General features: G+C 31.6%; 1 protein-coding gene and 1 long non-coding RNA gene across 4 annotated transcripts; one reads left to right on the top strand and one right to left on the bottom strand.

The window, feature by feature from the left end:
- Positions 1 to 1,829: 1,829 nt before the first annotated feature.
- Positions 1,830 to 6,412, bottom strand: LOC143075968 (uncharacterized). Its single transcript, XR_012978486.1, has 3 exons — positions 6,325 to 6,412; positions 5,096 to 5,188; positions 1,830 to 3,070 (listed from the first exon to the last, which is right to left on the bottom strand). It is a non-coding gene; the product is annotated as an uncharacterized LOC143075968 (long non-coding RNA).
- Positions 6,413 to 8,794: 2,382 nt separating this feature from the next.
- LOC143075967 (sulfotransferase 1B1-like) lies at positions 8,795 to 15,947 on the top strand. 3 transcript variants are annotated; one of them, XM_076251576.1, is made up of 5 exons: positions 8,795 to 9,002; positions 9,709 to 10,024; positions 11,395 to 11,498; positions 13,890 to 14,076; positions 15,458 to 15,947. In XM_076251576.1, exons 2-5 carry the CDS (start codon positions 9,976 to 9,978, stop codon positions 15,634 to 15,636), a joined length of 519 nt encoding a protein of 172 aa, XP_076107691.1. In that variant the 5' UTR covers positions 8,795 to 9,002; positions 9,709 to 9,975; the 3' UTR covers positions 15,637 to 15,947. The 3 variants fall into 3 exon arrangements, with proteins under 3 accessions (XP_076107691.1, XP_076107693.1, XP_076107690.1); XM_076251578.1 differs by lacking the exon at positions 8,795 to 9,002 and having other exon boundaries at positions 9,049 to 9,893; XM_076251575.1 differs by lacking the exon at positions 8,795 to 9,002 and having other exon boundaries at positions 9,049 to 10,024.
- Positions 15,948 to 16,456: the final 509 nt, after the last annotated feature.

Genomic DNA, 16,456 nt, shown 5'->3' with positions numbered 1-16,456 from the left:
ATTGAAATTTTATTAAAATTTTACTTTGCTTCCTGTTTAATGACACCTTGTATGCGGATTTGACTCATTTTAGCTGACGGATTTCATCAGAAACTGTTAATAACATTAACGGTACCAATTTTCCTGCACCAGATGCGCATTTCGACAATACATGTCTCTTCAGTGATGCTCGTGGTCAAAATATTTGAAATCTAAAGCTTATATAAAAGATGAAGAGCTGTAATCCAAAAGGTCCAAAAAGTATAGCCAATTGCGTTAAAGGATTCAAAGCTTTGCATGAGGGAGATACATTCCTTAATTTATAATAATTTTTAACATTTTGTAACAGCAAATTTTAATAACACATAAAATCCGCATTTTCATGCCAGTACCGAAGTGCTGGCTACTGGGCTGGTGATACCATCGGGGACTAACAGTCCACCAGCAGAGGCATCGACCCAGTGGTAGTAATAACATTAACAGTACCAATTTTCCTGCACCAGATGCGCATTTCGACAATACATGTCTCTTCAGTGATGCTCGTGGTCAAAATATTTGAAATCCAAAGCTTATATAAAAGATGAAGCGCTATAATCCGAAAGGTCCAAAATGTATAGCCAAATCCGTTAAAGGATTCAGAGCTTTGCATGAGGGAGATACATTCCTTAATTTATAATAATTTCTTACATTTTGTAACAGCAAATTTTAATAACACACAAAATCCGTATTTTCATGCCAGTACCGAAGTACTGGCTACTGGGCTGGTGATACCCTCGGGGACTAACAGTCCATCAGCAGAGACTTCGACCCAGTGGTAGTAATAACATTAACGGTACCAATTTTCCTGCACCAGATGCGCATTTCGACAATAGATGTCTCTTCAGTGATGCTCGTGGCCAAAAAGTCAAAATAGGCCGAAATACTGGCTACTGGGCTGTTAACCTGTCTTGGATCACATCAGTTTATCGCAGTTGTTATTGGGACCATGTAACTGAATATTATTAAATGAATAAAACAGTTTTCTGTTGACCTATTGATTTAATTGAGATATATAGTGTCAGGTTACATGTACCATATATAGAAATAGAAGATGTGGTGTGATTTTTTAATGCCGCAACTCTTCACAAGAGACCAAAATGACACAGACACTAAAAACTATAAGTCACCGTTCGGCATTCAACAATGGGCAAAGCCCATATCGCATAGTTCGCTATAAAATGCCACCGAATGACAATGTAAAACAATTTAAACGAGAAAACTAACGGCCTTATGTATGTACAACGAAAAACAAATATGTAACACATAAACAAAAGACAGTCACTGAATTATAAGCTTCTGACTTGGGACAGACAAATACATACAGAATGAGACGGGGCTAAACATGATAGTTTGTCTGATTTTCCATTGACAAAGTGTGAGGGTATCTTCACAAACACCAGAGTTTCATGGCAGCCCTCTGATTAGTTTACTAGATGTTTGAACATGGCCATGTTGTGTATGTTAGATTCTTACCATTCCAGAGCACCTGAGATCACCTCTAGTTTTTGGTGGGGTTCGTGTTTTTTATTCTTTAGTTTTCACTGTTGTGTCATGTGAACTATTGTTTTCTTGTTTGTCTTTTTCATTTTTAGCCATGGCGTTATCAGTTTATTTTCGATTTATGAGTTTGACTGTCTCTTTGGTATCTTTCGTCCCTCTTTTAGATGCTTCACACTTTCAACTACCCTCAAACATATTTTCTTTCCTGGAATATGTTTCAACCCTTCAAATAAATGTTGAGTAGTTGTCTCATTGGTGAATACCCCGTATCCTTTCTTTTTCATATAAATAAATAAGGACAACAATGATTTCTAATAACTGTATTACTTTAAAACAAATATGAGACTGAACGCCACTTTAATAATCATCTGATCCTACCAAAATCCATAATGCAAACAAATTCACTGCAAAAAACAATATGCAAAAAACAATATGCAAAAAAACAATATGCATAAAACAATATACAAAAACAATATGCAAAAACAATATGCAAAAAACAATTACAAAAAACAATATGCATATAATTGCATTATACAAACATTCTTTTGAATAAAAGACATCATAATCCACCAATACTTATCTAATACTAGCAAAGAATATGTTTTTTTAAAAGCAAAGCCTCTTCACATTGCCAACCTCTACTGGGACCCTGGCTTCCATTACTAGAATAATATGCATTTTGTACATTTAAAAAACTTAGCATTACCCTATGTAATGTTATTGTGTATATTGTTTAAGCTTTCTCCACACCACCATATACCTGTTTTATATAATATACTGTTATATGTTGTTTATTGTTTTTTTGTTCTTGTTTTGTGCCAAAAATAGCATGTACATTCTTTAAAATCTGTTTTGTGTTTGTATGAATTATTCACAATGGAAAACCAACTTTGCCAAATTTATTTTATGTTGTATCCTAAAAAAATAACACTGCTGCCAATTTCCAAATTTCAAGGATTTTTTTGTTTTATTTTTTTCATATAGTTTTTTTGTTTTGTTTTTTGCATTTGTTTTTCATTTATTTATTATTTTCTCTTCTCCACCCACTTTCTCTCTTAAATAAAAATCTCTTCATATAGATCAATATTGAAATAATGGATACACAAAAATATATTGTATATATGTTATAATTTTAAATACTAACAGTTACTAACAAATTTTCTAAAGATACAATATAATGTTTAACGAGACCGTTATTTTCTGTATCAAACTAATAAATGTAAAAAAACAATTCAATAAAGTATATACATTGTAATACCTTTAAAAAAAATAATCCACAAATACTGAATGCATCAAACATAACGTTTTAATTAACTTCGATTATTAGAATTGAACATGCATTTAGTCAACAAACTTCCAAAGCCTTCTCAAGCACTATTTGATTGTTCACGAATTTTCGTTTTCATGATATTTGGTAATTTTTTAACGCCTACTAACTGTTTAACAAGTACGTCCTAGATCACATGCAATATTCAAGTACTGTTCATTAATTTTGAAAAGTACAGGGTTTTGAAAATAGTGTTATAAGATGTTGGCACTGGTTTAAGTCCACCTGAAAAAATGAATATTAACATTCAGTAACATAAAAAAAACATACATTGAACATAACTGATATTTGGCCTGGATTACAGAAAATGTAATAAGCATACACACGTCAAAATATAACCTTGTTAACCTTATTTTACTCCATTCAAGAAGCACCTGTTGTAGCGGTAACATCGACGAAGACACCTGGATTGTGTAAAAACTGTCAGTCAGGTGTTGATGACCCAATAAATAAAACAATGAATCGAAATACACAATAAAAGCGCAAATAACTCAAATACTACATAATTATAAGGGAAAAAACTTTCCATAGTACGTTTTGTCGGCTCTGCTCTTGAATAAAATACAGTTTCTAGTTTAATCATTTCCCAAGTTCGAACTATCCACGGACAGATTCCGATGCTAGCCCACACATCTAAGCCCAAAAAGTTTTAAAGTCACTGTCACTGCCCTCCATTTATGAAGCCATTTCGGACGACTGAAATCTGTAGATAAATTATGCAGCAGGAAAGGCACTTTTAATCACGCGATACCAGTTTTGAACTTTAAAAACGTCATTGGTTATATGAAGATAAACTATTTGATGGACAATATTTCACTCGAAAACAGCCTTCTATTTTCTCAATGTGGTCTTGTATAAAAAGTCCATAACAACATTAAAAGTTTCAAAAAACTTCGTATACATATATACATTTATATCTAATGCAAAAATTGGGGCAAACATATCATGCATACCGTTGGGCATGTTGGGTGCATACCAATCATTACATGTAGACGGTCGGAAAACAATAAACGCTTCGTATACTTGCCTGCACCTCATTCAAACGGTGCATTAACTCTGCGTTAACTCCGAAATTTCAGTAGACATAACAAGTGAACAGGCAATTACTTTCACGTTTATCTCCGCGCAAGCGCAATATTTGCGTGTGTACTAATTTTGTAAAGAGTAAACGGGCATTTATTGATGCGTTTACTTCCGCGTTTACGTTGAGAAAAAATTTACTTTATTGAGCAAAAAGTAAACACACGTTTACTATTTGTACTAAACACGCGTTAACGGAGATCGTCATTGTATCCTGAATACACTGACCTACATATCACATGATAAGGTACATTAAAATGAATAACTGTCCATTTTCGATTTTCAATTTGACGAGTACAGTTAATGATATTCTCGTTAATTATTTGAAAAAATCATAGCATATGCATATGGGATAGGTGTAGCTCTACATTTTTACGAACGTTTCCAAGTTAACTTGGTCGTTGTTAGACCAGACCAAGGTCTCCTGCAGACCTATTGACACAAGAGTGACGAAAGATACCAAAAGGGACAGTCAAACTCAGAAATCTAAAATAAACTGACAACGCCATGGCCAAAAATGAAAACGACAAACAGACAAACAAAAGTACACATGACACAACATAGAAAACTAAAGACTTAACAACACGAACCCCACCAAAAACTAGGGGTTCTCCGGAAGAGTAAGCAGATCCTGCTCCACATGTGGCACCCGTCGTGACAAGTCTGTTCTAGACCAGACATGTGGACAAGTCTTCTATGGATCAGTCCATGGATTTTATTATGTACAAAATAATCACCCATTTCTCTTAATTCCCAGTGAAGTAATTAACTATATACTGTATAGATATTATATATATTTAAAAAAAAAATTCATGTTCCATTATATATTAAATAATTGTTATAGAGTTAAAATGTATACACCTGTGAACACATATACATGCAGCTATCATAAAAGAAAGTTTAATTTAATTATAGGGTGGATATTATTTATTAACTAATCATATTCTGCGTACAATGCAATCACTTGCATTTCATGTGTAATGTGTTCGTGTACGGCTGTCATCTCGTGCTTTATCATGTTTATGTTATATGATTACTTCTAAAGGGAAAAATATATTTCAAATTGAGCTTTGAACATTCACAACACAATCCGTTGCTTATTCATGTTATTACACAAACCCAACACACTTCTTTGAATTGAATAATGGAATGAGATCCACACACACATACATTTTCTTTATCTTTATATTCATTACTTGAAGCTGAATACTCTCGTCAGACTGTATTCACCACATTAATAAGGATTCCCATATAAGTACCAACCTGCAAAACACAAACATGTATAAATTAGATAGTATAAAGTACAAATGCATTTTGTAAGAAAATATCACGTGTTTTTTATGGGGAGACATCACTGAATATAGATCATCTGATGGGACAATATATTGAATCAACCATCTTAAGCTTCTAAAACACGTACATATGATAATATTGAGGATGTTCGCGGAGAAGCACCACGACTGTATGAAGATCTTGGGGACATACATATCTTTAGCTTTTTATGACCAACCTGTACCAATCGACCTTCATATTCCAGTGCAACATATAGTCCTTTTTATAATGCGCCTAGGATGATTAATGACAAAAGATCTGCAAAGTGGTATTTCAAATAGAAAATTAGGAAATAATCTTTATGATATAATGAAAATTAGAGAAAAGAATGACTTGACCAATCACAGTGCTGGAAGATATTTGGTGCAGAAGCTGTGCAAAAACGACAAACAATTTCTGGCCATAAAAATAAATGTTTGGGCGCAGATAAACTCTGGAAATTAAAATGTTGCTGACCTAGCACCTGTTCATCCTTCTCATACAATCTTTAATTGCTTTAATTGTTAGTCTGTTTATGTTGTACTCTCCGATCAGCAACACCTGTGCTCAAGGATAAACAACAAGAATAACTCTATTTTCAGAGCAAAAACTTGCAGATGGCCATGTGTAACACACAAAATCAAACATGCAACATTAATCATGGAATTTCATTTTTTGTATCATTAACATTTTTCTTATATCGGCAAAGCTTTTGGTTTTTTTTTTTCATTTTAAAGTTCAAATTAGCTGTTATGTTGTAATACATAATTATCAGGTTTGACCCTGGTTTTATTTCAACCATTAATTCTAAGGTTTGTTCTTGGTTTTATTTTCGACCATGAGTGATTCTTGTCGACGTACCAGGCATCAGCCGATTGTGTATTTACTGATATACTTCATTCTAAATCGAAAATAAATGCAAATAAAGCGAGTCTCCATGTCTTTCAAAGCATACACAAAAAAAAACGTACTCATGGTACTTATACATGTTATATGATAAAACTGTAAGTATAAGAAAATTAATCACATTACTTCAAGTCAAGCCAAATGAATGAATTCAATCAAAAACAGAGACAAAATATACAGACCCCATTACAAAAAAATGAAAGATCAGATAATCCTAAGTTAACACTACACTACACTACATTACTCAGTTAAGTAATGATATTAAAAACGAACATGCATGTGTTCAAGGACATTCAAAATTAAACAGAACACAGTATTTTGTGTAAACATTCCAGAATTACGTTTTCTACATACTTTATATTATTTGTAAGGGGTATTTATGAAATTGTCTATGCTTTCATCTGTGTTTTTGTTATTCTAACCTACATCTGGTAGAAAATATATTGTTCTGTTTACAGTAAAACATAAGCGTAACCAAATTCGTTCAATACATATGTTGTTATATATTGCTTAACTGCACGTTGTCGAAACACGTGTTGTTATATAATATCAAGAGGTTAAGGCTATCAATAGATTAGGGTTATATAATATGTATGCTAACCATTCTAACTTTATGATTTATATAATTGTGAAGATATTTATCCAAAAGGTAATGTTAGTTATTTTAATTTGTTTCACATACTATTAAAAATGATCGCTATATGAATTATATGGCAATATTGTTATTGATTTACTTGATTAAAAAATTATAACAAACTTTTTGCATTTCTGGTGTAATTTGTTGAACTTGATTTTTACAAGTTCATATATATGCGTCATTCCACAGAGATAATGTCACGTTATAAAACCTTGAAATTTTATAAAGCTTGCGGATTTTTTGTTGGCACTGTTTCTTTCTGTTTTAATAACTTATGTATTGAAGAAATCAAACAAATATACGAAAACAATTTTATAAATTATTGATATCGCATTTTATTGAAGCAAATTCAAGTCAAAAAGAAATGTCCTACAAATTGAACATAACAAGGGTCGGTTAATGCATATGACTGATATGAAATTTTTAACGTGTTGTTTTCATTTTTAATTCTATTGCAAAATTCAAAGACAGAAGTGTTTCCAATGTGCTCAGAAAGTTTATGCATGTATTTTGAAGTAAAAGCTTTTGTTTATTTATATCTGTTATCAGAATTATGAACATTTTATGTACAGAGACAAGTGATAAGAACTTTTTTGGTATTCTCGTGATCACATTGTAACTATATCATGATGATAGGTACATGTACAGTGGCTTGTATCAGACTGTTTTTTCAATCTGGAAATATGCGACTTGTTTTATCTAGATAGAAAAAACATCCGTCCCTGAAGAAAGATGAATGATTGGTTCTCTGGGTAAATGCAACTTCAAAAGTAAAACTAAACTCTCCTCATAGATCGACAAATTCATTCTTATGTAACACATATGGCAACATTTGTGTTACTTTGCCAATTTACTTAGCGGCCATTTTGATTTTCATAATCACAGCCAATATAATAGGATTATTAATTCCTCTTCAAATTTTTATCGAAATATGGCAATTCACATGTAGAATTGTACATTGGTTTTTTTCTTGTTTCTTTCCTTAAACAAATGAATAGTGTCTACATATTAAAAAGTTTCTTCAGTTTAAGAAAATCAAAAACATGACTGTATTATAATTGACTTATAAAAAAAACGACAAATCATAAACAATGCAAAATTCAAAATAGAAATAAGGACACAAAAAAGGTTTGTTCATGATTTGTTTATATGCAGGAAAACCCTTTGCAGGTTGATGTTTCCGGTTTAAGATCTTGCATCCTTCCTTCTTCCCTAAGTTTCACCAAAAGTCTTTCGAAAACATAATAACTTCATCCTATCCGTATCGTTGATAGAATAATTTTCATCGTATTCCCTTACAATTACACCGGACATATTTGTAAATAATTTAATTTTGGATATAACGCGTCTTCTGGTTGGCTGACGTTATTTTGTTATGAGCCCATAGACATAATTTAGTCATGGGACCGTGACGTCATTAACGTTTTTTCATGGTTTTCTACGGTTTAAAATGGAATTTTACGCGCGTTATTCAGTGTACACCAAATTTTTAATGTTATTTCTTCATAGACAGAAACAATATTACAGTCATTCCTTAAATATCTATCAAAAGAGGTTTTCAAATACATGGCAATTTTAAATCCAAGACGGGAAAGACTTGAATCATCTGTATCTTTGATATAATTAGTATTTTCAAATTACAACTAAGGGAATTAATTAAATCAATAGGGCCTAGTTCACATGGTGCAAATCATATGCATAGAGTATCTAGGATTGTGATATTTGCTCCAATGACAATTGACCGGAATGAGAAAGACATAACCATTTTATACGATATATAGGTTTTCAAAGATTGATAAGGGCGTTTTATTATTATTTTTTTTTTTTTTTTGCATTGCTTTACATATGTCATTTTGCAGCGGATATATACATATATAGAGAACTATTGTATGGTTTCTTCTTCAGACATCAATAATTATTAACTTCTAAGTTATTTGGTATCTTTGAAATAGTGTGCTTATCGTTGATATAACTCTTGCAATGTAATTAGTCTTACATGTAAGATACATCATTGTATTTATCTAGAGAATGGTTATATTTATTTTCGCAAAATGATTAAAACTTTTGTTGCGGATGGTGATTTAGCTGGATCCGTAACTGTCAAAGAATATAAAGGACGTTATTTTCCACCAGATATGCCAGATATACCTTCACACGTTAAACATTTGCAGTCATTTGATGTCGATGTCAGTGACGTCATTATTAGTGCATATCCCAAATCAGGTATTTTGTTTAACGGCAGGTGACATTCTAACACGCTAAAATTATGTTTTAAATAAACTGTGAACTAACTGTTTTGTATTATAAATTTGAGGTGAAGTGTTCAGTTAAATATGTTCCCAAAAATCGCATTACGCAAATTTTGAGACGGTTATCTAGCAACACGGTCTCTTTTTGTATCGAGCTTTATATCGCAGATGTGCAGGACCAGCTGCATACAGTTATAATCCATATCTGGTAAAAAGATGTTACGATCAAAGACACACTTAGAAAAATGTTCAGGTACATTTTAATCCCTAAGATGCTTGAATGAAAAAGAAAATCCTTAAAAAAAGATTAACGATTATGAATCTTCATAATCAATTTTTAACCATTTTTTTAAGGATTTTCTTATCCCAGGCATAGATTACCTTAGCTGTATTTGGCACAACTTTTTGAAAATTTGAGTCCTGAATGCTCTTTAACTTTGTACGATTTTGGCTCTACAACTATTATGATCTGAGCGTCACTGATGAATCTTATGTAAACGAAACGCGTGTCTGGCGTATTAAATTATAATCTTGCTACCTTTGATAACTATTTGCATATCTATACACCTTTCAGATATAATTAGCAAATTGGTATCCCTAAGAAATGAATTTTGATACCAATCCGCCCGCCCTTTTCAGATATAAAATGAAATTGTCCAAGTTTTATATCATGGTTTCAGGATTTCATTGGATATGGGATGAGACGACAATGCTCATTAATAACACTTCAAGAATTTCGAAAGAACTACCAGGCAAATATAGTTTAGAACTTGGTGTTAGGAAAATTGAACAAATACCATCACCAGAATTCTTGGCAGCCATTTGTATCATGAAGAACTCCCTGCTTCAATAAGACAAAAGAAATGTAAAATTATTAATGTTATAAGAGATCCTAGAGCAGTAGCGGTTTCAAGTTATCATTTCTTTACTAAAATAAAAGAAAGTAAATGGAATGTACCTGGGCAGGTTATTTAAATCTCTTTTTAAATGGAAAGGGTAAGAAAAATAATCATTTTCATTCAAACATTCAACAGTTATAATATTAACGTAGCAAGTTTTCCTCCATTTTGGAATTTAAGATAGCAGAAGACAATCAGTCTAGAGTTTTGATGAAAACAACATCATTAGCAAATAAAAATGTAATGCATATGTAAGATTTTTAAAAGTTAATACATGTATACAAATGTAGACAGTTACCACGTGTTTTGTCATACTGCACAGAATACTTTTATTTGATTATTTTTTTAATTTTTTAAGTACATCCTTAATGACCTCTTATCAATTAAAACCTTTGAAAATGAATACTTAACGCGTACCTAAATGTAAAACTAGCTAACTAAATCGCCAAAGGCAAGAGGAAAACAACTGAAAAGATGATTGTAAAACAAATATAACATAACATGATGGTTAAACTACAGAATGATCAATATTGATCAATAGAAAACATTTTGTCTCACACACAAAGACTAAAGGTTCGATTAGGAAGAGTCACAAATTGTATTTACAACACATTTTGTGTGCATAACCTACTAAACAAAACCAAAGGACAAGGTTCACGTATAGCACAAAATGGCCTAAAATATCAAATTTATCATAAACATCAAAAAATTCACAATTCGGTTCATTAACAAGTCTTTGTCAAAAGCCTTAGTGCTAATTAAATCGGTTATTGTAATCAAAGTACATAATATTTTCAAAAGTATGCCCACTTTGTATATTTTGTCAAAATATGATGATTTTGAGCACTTTCAGACCTAAAAGGTTTAGAAACATTTGGCCTCCAACTATGATCCAATTGTTTTATAATTCCAAATTATATATAAAATTCATCAATATAAAAACTTTTTGGATCGGGGATAGAGGCCGAGGTTAATTATGCCAAAAACAATTAAAGTTTTAGAAAAAAATTACCAAAATTAACCCTATCATTAAATTATTATCACAAGTTGTTTTATGTGAAATATTATGGCCATTTTAACTCTTCGTGAACCTTATCCTTTGATATAGAGGGAATTTAACTGTTATATTTTCCGCTTGTAACATTATTACATTGATTAGTCAGTTGCAAAAGAGGGGCGAAAGATACCAGTGGGACAGTCAAACTCATTAAGAGAAAATAAACTTACATGGCTAAAAAAGAATGAATAAGACAAATAAAATTACACAAGACATATTAGAAAACTAAAGACATTGCAACAGGAGTAAAAACAAATTGTGGGTAATCTCATGTGCTAAACATGTGACATCTGTTGCGAGTGAGCTCAATTGAACTGTTAAAAAATAGTTAAGCAATGAATTGAAAATTTAAAAGGTGAGCCAACAACATGTCCAACATAGTATATTCTTGTTTTAAATATCTTCTTCAGTTTTGTTCAACGACTGGTTTACATACACACAGTTATGGGAGAGGGTCAGACAAAACAATCTTAGTAATCCGACACATGTTATGTTCTATGAAGACGCAATACAGGTATGTAATTCAATATAACCGGAGATATAAACAAAGGGTTATGATACTATGATATTGTTCTAATTATACCCTACACCCTTTAATATAGGTTTGTAAGAGGGTCAGTCTACATTTAAACGTTTCTGTCCATGTGACTATCTTTTGTCTCCGATTGGTGCGTTTGTTATCGCATGAAATATTCGCTGAACGATCAGTAAAAACTGTAGTAAACATTTGCTGCAAATATTCAACCCATGCAGGCCATGAAAAGAAATTTCAAACTGTCTCTGAATCAATCGTGACCATGTATTAAAATGCCTATATCATATTTTAGCCCTATTTTTGGTCAAACCATAATTTGGGTTTCACTAATCAAATCCTGAACATTACAAAAAGGTATCATTTTTTACATGCTAAATTAACTTTACACTCAGTACCTTGTGATTGAATGGCTTATACTAAAGTATAGTTGGATTCGTTTCACATTTTTCTAACTGGATGGTGCATGTCAATATTCATTGAAATCGACGAGACGTGTTTGCAAACATGTACAAATCATACAAACTTCGACCTGTTTACTCAAGTAGAACAAAAACAAAAGATTATGAAAAAGGATAATATACTAGTCAACAAAAGAAAAAATACACGAATTTGGAATGAAATTGATCAAAAAGTGTTAAATATAAAACAAAATGAGATACACCATTTAAAAAAGCTATCATTTGCAATGTATGCACATATGATAATGAATATCAAAACCTGTCGGAAAGTAACTAAATTCCGAGTAAACGATCATAGAGTGCAAATTATTTTTGCGTTGGATAAAAAATCGACACATTGTTTTCTACGTACTAATTGAAATTTCAAATTTGTCTAAAAATATTCACTATGCAAAACAAGTTATGTTCATGTTGTAACTAATGGGTTGAACTATCGTGTTTCTAAATATTGGTAACAAAAGTGTTTTTTAAAATCTCAAAAAATGCACAAAAAAGCGTTATTTACATCGCAAATCATTACTTTAGATATGAAAACAACACTTTGTAAATTTTGAACCTTTCGGATAAGTTTTTAGATTGTAACCGGTTTTTGAATTTCACTTTTCACATACTGTCTATGGCAAATCAAAAGATAATGTATACATTTTAACGATTTCTTGTGGGGCCGAAAAAACTGCATGATTTTTAAGAAATAAATGATGGCATACATTGTTTTACCTTCAAATGAGAGGTTGGAATCATTATTTGAAACTTCTCTTTTTAAAATTGTCGGTTTATGCAAATTTTGTAAAAAAAAAAAAAAAAATTCGCCAAATGACGTCATGAAAGCAAAACAAAAATATTTTTAAACATATTTTTAATATCATGGTCAATAAGTGTAGTACCTTTAATGTTGGTCCTATAAATGGAAAACTTTTAATAGTATATTAGTGGGAAAAGGAAACGTCATTATCGTTTTTACCTTTGGTATAAGATTATTATAAACATGTTTGATATTACAATCCAATGGTATATCTTGATATTATATATTGTATTTGAATTAGATTTTCTGTCAATAAAATAGTTCTCTTTTTTTCAAAACATGTAAAAGTTCTAAAGCCCGATTGAAATATGCATAGGACTGTTTAAAAGCATTGTTGTGAATATTAAATTTCAAATTATGGTCTTTGTTTGATTGTCAAATGTCTTTCTTCTATATGTTCAGCCCAACTCTATAGAGGAGAAGCAAAAGATACCAGAGTGGCATTCATACTAATATGTCGATATACTAACAAAGCCATGACTCAAAACGAACAAAAACATGTAAAACCAGACAAAACAATTGTACGCAAAATACAACATCACAAAATAAAGACTGAGCAACACGAACCGCGACATCACTGGTAGAGATCTCGGGTGCTGACCATTATATTTCGTAGCTGGGTTGCTCTATACATGTATTCAAATATGAAAAAAAACGTTATATTTTTCATGTGTGTTCCAAGTGTTTTTGTGTATCAACTTTCTTATTTTTTACGGCAAAACGTTTTTCTTTTGCTTGATTTTCTTTGAATCTATTTAGTAGGGAAAATAAAATAAATGTATTGTCAGTAGCTAGACATCTGTTAAAGAACATTCCATGAATTTTCCGGACGAAAAGTAATCAACTTCGTACTTTATTTGGCCTTCTTAACTTTTTTGGATTCGAGCATCACTGATGAGTCTTTTGTAGACGAAACGCGGGTCTGGCGTATATACAAAATGTAGTCCTGGTATCTATGATGAGTTTATTATTAACATTAAATACAATATATAATAGGTCCTGCAATGAGGTTTTCAATGCTTAATGTAGGATAAAACTGGACTGTAATGAGGAAAATAACATTAATAGGGCAGTGCAGACTATGATGTCCAACATATTTTCTTTTTGCAGAATCCATTTAATGAATTTAAAAGGCTCGCTCAATTTCTTCAGCTAGATGTTAAAGACACTATGATAAGGACCATTGCAGAACAAACAAAGTTTTCGAATTTGCAAACTTTCAAAGAGGCGGCTATTGGACACCATCCGCTTGCAGGAAGCTTTTTTACGGGCAATAAATATCCTTTATATAGGAAAGGTCAGTAAATGACTATGTAAAAATATTTTTCCCGAGATTCTTATTCGATGTTCCTCATGTCGTTACTACAATGTCCTTCCCTTTCCACGAATGTGATCTACCGATTTGGACTGTTTATCGGGTTTGTAATAACATGAGCAACATGACAAGTGCAACATGTGGAACCGGATCTGCTAACCCTTTCGGAGCATCTGAAATCATCCTCCGTTTTTTGGTGTTGCTGAGTCTTTAGTTTTCTATTATGTGTCGTGTGTGCTATTGGTTGTCTGTTTGTCTTTTTTCTTGTTTACACATCATACACAAGCGTTGTCATTACTCTAGAATTGTTTAAGTGACACAAACAAAATTCAAACTTGATCTATGTTTTGTGGTAATAATAACAGTGCGTATAAGTTTCATCACATTTGGTTCGGGCATACAAAAGTAGAGAACAGAAACCAACTTTGGGGCATACAAACGTACGTAAGCAGGCTGACGTAAGGCCGGACAAGGGCATGTATTGATGCCCACCGCCGCTACGGCAGTGACATTATTAAAAAAAAACGCATTTATACAAATTAAGAAATTGGCTTTTTACTAATTCAGAATGTATAACTGCGGCGTGTATTCCCTTCCATACTTGATGTGTAAGACCTATTTGTTTGTTTGTTTGTTAGAATGTTTTATTCAATTCTGTCGTATGCTTTGCATGCTTACCCATTTTTTGGCTGCTCAATACAAGTTATTGTCATATTTTGCTGATATATCTGTTTGAATTGCAAAATATTTTAGTCAAGATGAAATATACGACAGTTGTTTTGCATTCGTTTCGTTATTGAGAAAATTTAATTTTAGTTTTGCAGTATTCTGAACTTCCCTCTTTTATAATTTACTTTAGAGTTTGGTATTTTTGCATGTTACATCAAAATTGTATTTATACACTAAAATTATAACACTGGAATATCCTTTCATTACGGTATGAAAAATGCCAACAAGCATACTGTTTTGTGGTAGATACATTGATAAAGGAATCACATAGGGCAATTTTTAGACAGAATATCTTTCTTCTTCAACATAAGTATTATTTTATATTTCATGATTTGACATATTCAGATTGCTGTTTCAATGCCCTGATATAAGCGAAACCACCACTCGCCCCCAAAAAATATGTTAACTAGTTGAAATGACGACATATGTATCATAAAGAGGAGAATGCAGCAGTTAGAAACTACAGGGAAAACAGTCAAGCAACAATCTACTACTATTTAAGCCCTGCTGCACTAAAGTGACCATACTGCACATTTATAATGAAACATGTAATCAAGCACAAACTTTGATAACAGACTCACATGCAGTATATATTTTTATTTAAACAAATAATTATATGATATATTTTTTATAGGTACAAAGGATGACTGGAAATCTTTATTTATATTACAACAAAATGCTGAATTTGAACAGATTTACAAAGAAAGGATGCAGTATAAAAAATTGCAGCTTCAATCTATTGTCAACCCCGGCAGTAACGATACTGGTTGTGTCATGTGTGTAGAGGATACTCGATATGGATCAAAGTTGTAACGATTTATGGACAATATTTTACTTTTTTATGTCATTCTTTATTATCTACATGACTACGTACAATTAAAATACGTCAAAGCCTTCCAAATTATGTGTTATTCTATTGATGAAAGGTAGTTGCTAGATTTAGAAATGATTGAACAAAAAGGTTTCATATAGATCTAAAACCAAACAACTGGCATCAATACAAAAAAGATAGAAATCAAAAGTTCCTTTACAAAACTTTCGTCAGTACTAAAAGTTGCTGTAACACGATTGAATTATAACCTGAACAATTGTGTTTAATTATGTATGATTTATTCTAAGACTTATGATTTGTTTTGTTTTGTTTTTATTGTTTTGTATTTTGATTTATTTATCACAAATCTTAAAAGTTGATTTACATGAAAATAAAGTGATATTTTGTCATAACTTCTTTTTACACATTTTCAGTCGTTCACTATTATGCCTGCTTCACTGATAAATTATCAAGTCAGGGATTTCGTTACCATAAATTACTCAAAAATTTTACAAAATTCTGTCACAAATACAAAGATCTGTTACCTGTACTGTAGCGGTATTTCACATCTTTAATTTTACGGTACTATTGTACTAAAAGCGCAGTAGTCACTATGTGATACGTGCAAACTCGTCGAACCTTTAAACAAACTTATTAGTAAAGGTTATCCTACCTAAGTTGTAATTTGATCTTTGAATATAGGTTACATTGGCATTTATTTTGATTGTGTCATCTGAAAATTAAAACATAACTAAATTCGTATTTTTTGCAATTGGGACATCAATCTGGATTAACACACATCCACGTTCATTTTTCTATATA

Source organism: Mytilus galloprovincialis, chromosome 5 (assembly GCF_965363235.1).
Source record: "Mytilus galloprovincialis chromosome 5, xbMytGall1.hap1.1, whole genome shotgun sequence".
Taxonomy (NCBI): Eukaryota; Metazoa; Mollusca; class Bivalvia; order Mytilida; family Mytilidae; genus Mytilus; species Mytilus galloprovincialis.
Note: the sequence above shows the minus strand (reverse complement) of the source record. Positions and strands in the feature narration are given on the sequence as shown.

Excerpts from the sequence above, each read along its gene's own strand:
- LOC143075967 (XM_076251576.1), top strand. The coding sequence starts at position 9,976 with ATGGAATGTACCTGGGCAGGTTATTTAAATCTCTTTTTAAATGGAAAG. Across the intron at positions 11,499-13,889 it reads TCTATGAAGACGCAATACAG|AATCCATTTAATGAATTTAA; the intron begins GTATGTAATTCA and ends TTCTTTTTGCAG. Across the intron at positions 14,077-15,457 it reads ATATCCTTTATATAGGAAAG|GTACAAAGGATGACTGGAAA; the intron begins GTCAGTAAATGA and ends TATTTTTTATAG.